The following is a 4,171-nucleotide window of genomic DNA, read 5'->3' on the forward strand; positions in this document are numbered from 1 at the left end:
AAAAATATATTCAATATTTGCATTTGTTTAAACCAAAACATTTAATAACTAAATTACCAGGCTACAGGTGAAGCTGCTCTTTATGCCTTCTAACTATATTAGCTATACTTACGCGCTCATTGAATAACAAAAACAATATTGCGCCATTGACTTCAGACTTTAGACCAGTATTTAATTGGTCAATGGTGTAGTCTTTTTTTTGGTTGCCACAAAATAACAACGCGCCAACAATGCGCCTGAACACACCTTGTTTTCAGACCAGAACGCCCATGGGCACAAAATTGGGCACAAATGCATTTGCTATTTAAACAACGTGCACTAAAAGTGAAAATGATAATTGCACCGGGTTGAAACTAGCAAAAGACTTGCTTCGAGCATTGCTCTGCATTGAGCCGGGTGTATGATACAGCCCTTAGTGACATGGGTTAAGTTAGTTATTTGTCATTTTTAACTAAATCATTCACATGATTATATACAGTACTGTGCAAAATTCTGTGCTGTTATTTTAACGCAGTTTTAATGTCCATCCATACTTATTTTTCACTGTTTTTAAGATACAAACAGAAAATACAGCTACACAAAATTAAAAACAAAACAATTTTCAGAACTAAATGTCTTCTTCAGGCACCAGTCAGTATTTAGTTTGACCTTTTAAAGGGCAGCACCCTTTAAAAAGGTAATTGTATGCATTAGGTACAGAAATGTAAACATTTAGTATCAATATGTACCTTTGAGATACTAATATGTATTTTTGAGGTACAAGTAAGCTCTCTTTGGTCCCAGTATGTACCTCTGAGGTACTAAAATTAAATCCTTAGGTACAAAGCTGAACTTTTAGAAAGGGTACAGCCCAGTGACAGAAAAGGTACATTTCTGTACCTTTATTTCTGACAGTGAACACATCTTTAGCTTTTTTGAGGAGACTGAAGTCCTGAAGTCATTCGATTAGAATTAGAAATTAGGATTTGATTTCATTTAAGTTTAAGAGATCCTGCAGCTGCCTTCAATTCCTCAAGTGAAAGAGGAGTTTACCCTAAATACTTGACACTTCAGCTTATACTTCTATACTGTTTTTAATAATTTCCTGTATTTTCTGGTTGTATTCTAATAAATAGACTGAGAAATAATTATATATGATCACTATACAATTGCAAAAACAACAAATCTAATAGTAGCATAGACTTTTGCACAGTACTGTATGTTGGCTGGTTATCAAAAAATTATATATATTATTAAATATTTGCAAAAATCCAATGTAAAATAATTTTCTAATGTACACACAGTTACTGTATACAATCAAAATATGTGAAACATATGTCAGTGCAATTAATATCTAAAATGATGCACAATAAGTGATCAAAACGAAAATGTCATGTGTCAGATCAGGATATTTGTTTTGATAACAATCACATTTCATCAGCTAAGTACACATTGATGGTATTTAGACCTTTGTTATCATCAAACATTATTATTTTGTTATTAAATCCCTCCCTCCCTAATAATGTATAAAAGTTAGGCTCCTTATGGACCCTCACACGATCTACACTTCACTGAAGTTCTGAAAACGAAGATCTGAAAAACTGTGAGTTAACATACTGAATCTCTGTCTTTAATATTTACTAATACTTAACTATCTTAGTTCAGATGTATCACTTTTCACATATTTTTTTCAGATTCATCATGGCAGTGATGAGAGCTCTTGTGCTTCTTTTCTTGGTCTTTTCTGTTGAGAATGCAGCAGGTAACAAATAAATTTATTTATCATTGCAACCCTCCTCCTAAAAATGTGCGTTTAACAAAACTTTAAGTGGTTTTCCTTTGCCTGAACTAATATCATGGCAATCTAAAATATTGTATAAAGCTTAAAACTCCTAAAATTAAGGTGCCCAAAAGGCTCTTTGTCAGACTGTATGGTTTCATAAGGAACCTTTAACATCCACATACATTTTCTGTTGCACAAAGGCTCCTTGTAGTGGAAAAAGTTTCTACAGGCTATACAAATTTAATAAAGAAACCATCATTTGACTAAAGGTTTTTGGGAATTTTTATTTTATTTTGTAGCATTGCTGTAAGTAATAAACCCTTTTAAGCAACAACCCTTTATTATTTGAGCCTTATATTTGTTATGTACTGTGTAGCTGAAGACTGCTTATTTGGATGGACACCTTTTGGTGTAGAATGCTACAAATTCTTCCCTAATTCAGTTAACTGGCCCACAGCTGAGGTACTGTTTAGAAATTATTCAGGAATACTTATTTACTCTTATAATCCAAGCTAAACTACAATAATTTGATTTTGGACTGACAATGAAAATCTGTCTCTTTAGAAAAACTGTGAAGCCCTTGATGCAAATCTCGCCTCTGTGCGCAACAAGGTGCTAAATGACTTTCTCCTGAGTCTAATACCTGCTGGCACACAAAGTGGCACATGGATTGCCGGTCAAGATGGTGAAGTGGTAAGTCATTTTGCTTTACACAGTTAGATTATGAATGTGTGATAATGAAGTGTGAGTAGTGAATTCTGTCTCTCCTCACTTATTAGGATGGGCAATGGCTGTGGTCTGATGGATCTGAATTTGACTATGTCAACTGGTGCGCTAATGAACCTAACAATGCCGGTGGCCCTGAGAACTGCATTGTCATAAATGTTGGCAGTAAGAATGAATCCTATCATTACAGTATTTTACCAAACTCGGTCCTGGAGGGCTGGTGTCTTGCAGAGTTTAGCTGCAACCTTAATCAGCTAGTTAACTTCTTACAAATACTAGAAACTTCCAGGCAGGTGTGCTAAGGGAATTTGGAGTTAAACTCTTCAGGACATCGGCCCTCTCCATGACCAAGTTTGGTTACCCTGCTGTATTTATTTAAACATGATTCATACTATTTATAAGTGATTTATGAATATACAGTTTTTATTCAGACTACAACTATTATGATCATAATTTATTTTGTTTTCATCCTACAGGTAACCATTGCTGGAATGATATGGCTTGTTCATTGACAACAAGCTACATTTGTGCTCAACCTATGAAATCATGAGAAGTCAATCTGCTTCAAAAGTACTTTGATTGTACTATGCAGCCTACCGTATCTTTATATTTTTCTCATTCTTTGATATTTAAACTTCCATATCTTATTTGAAATACTACTAAAATCAATAAAGCAAATTGTGTGCATTGTGGAGTCAAAATTCATGTAAAAGTCATATGTAAAAAATATACACTGTTTGTAATTATTGTGTACTGTAGAAAATGGTAGTTTGAAGAGATAGCCTTGAGAAAGGTACAGGTTGTATTTACATTAAAACAATATCAAACATATTGAGACATGTGATAAAACCTATTTATTTCTGGACATAGGGGCAGTTTCCCAGACAGGGTTTAGATTAATCCAGGACTAGTCCTTAGTTATATTAGGACATTATCGGGTGGTTTCCCGGACAGGGATTAGACTGTCCTAGCCTAAAACATTTTTAAGAGCTGTCCAAACTGAAAACAACTTGCACTGACATATCTTAAAATACATCAGGGCCCTTTGTTTTGTCTCAAAATGCACACAGGTAATATTTTTAGTAAGCCATATTTGTTAAAAGTACTTAAACTTAGGTCTGGTCCTGAATTAAGCTAATCCCTGACCGGGAAACCGCCCCTATATGTTATTATTATTCACATAAACAAATAAGTCGTTTATTTATCTTGTTACTTGCTGTATAAACAGTCTATTGTACATGATAAAAAATACATAAATATTATAAATACTATACAGTGGGATGAATTTTAATAGTTTTAAATAGAGATCCGCTGACACATAATTTCTGTGCCAATACCAATCAATTACTGAATGACATCTACCGATAGATACAGACAGATTATATATATATTTTTACTGCTTGTTTTAAATGATTTTGTCATAAAATCCTAAAATTGCAGAGCATACAAACACTTTTGGCAAAGCTTAAATATGGTTGGCACCTTTCTCATAGCTATCTTACTTGTACATACAGTACACATATTCTAAAAGTTAATTATAAATGTTATAATTTTTTATTTACAATGTTTGGCACACATTTTGTTTATTTTGTTCTCCAATAAAGCAAACAGACTAAACAGACAAATAAAAAAAATCATCCAAGACGTTTATGTCTTTCTTTGTTCAGGCAAGAAGAAATTAAG

General features: G+C 33.3%; 1 protein-coding gene across 1 annotated transcript; it reads left to right on the forward strand.

Annotated features, from left to right (window-relative positions):
• The first annotated feature begins 1,510 nt into the window (after positions 1-1,510).
• Positions 1,511-3,175, forward strand: LOC141350204 (ladderlectin-like). Its single transcript, XM_073854809.1, has 6 exons — positions 1,511-1,582; positions 1,674-1,741; positions 2,139-2,224; positions 2,327-2,455; positions 2,542-2,653; positions 2,965-3,175. Exons 2-6 carry the CDS (start codon positions 1,681-1,683, stop codon positions 3,036-3,038), a joined length of 462 nt encoding a protein of 153 aa, XP_073710910.1. The 5' UTR covers positions 1,511-1,582; positions 1,674-1,680; the 3' UTR covers positions 3,039-3,175.
• Positions 3,176-4,171: the final 996 nt, after the last annotated feature.

Source organism: Misgurnus anguillicaudatus, chromosome 17, assembly GCF_027580225.2.
Source record: "Misgurnus anguillicaudatus chromosome 17, ASM2758022v2, whole genome shotgun sequence".
NCBI lineage: Eukaryota > Metazoa > Chordata > Actinopteri > Cypriniformes > Cobitidae > Misgurnus > Misgurnus anguillicaudatus.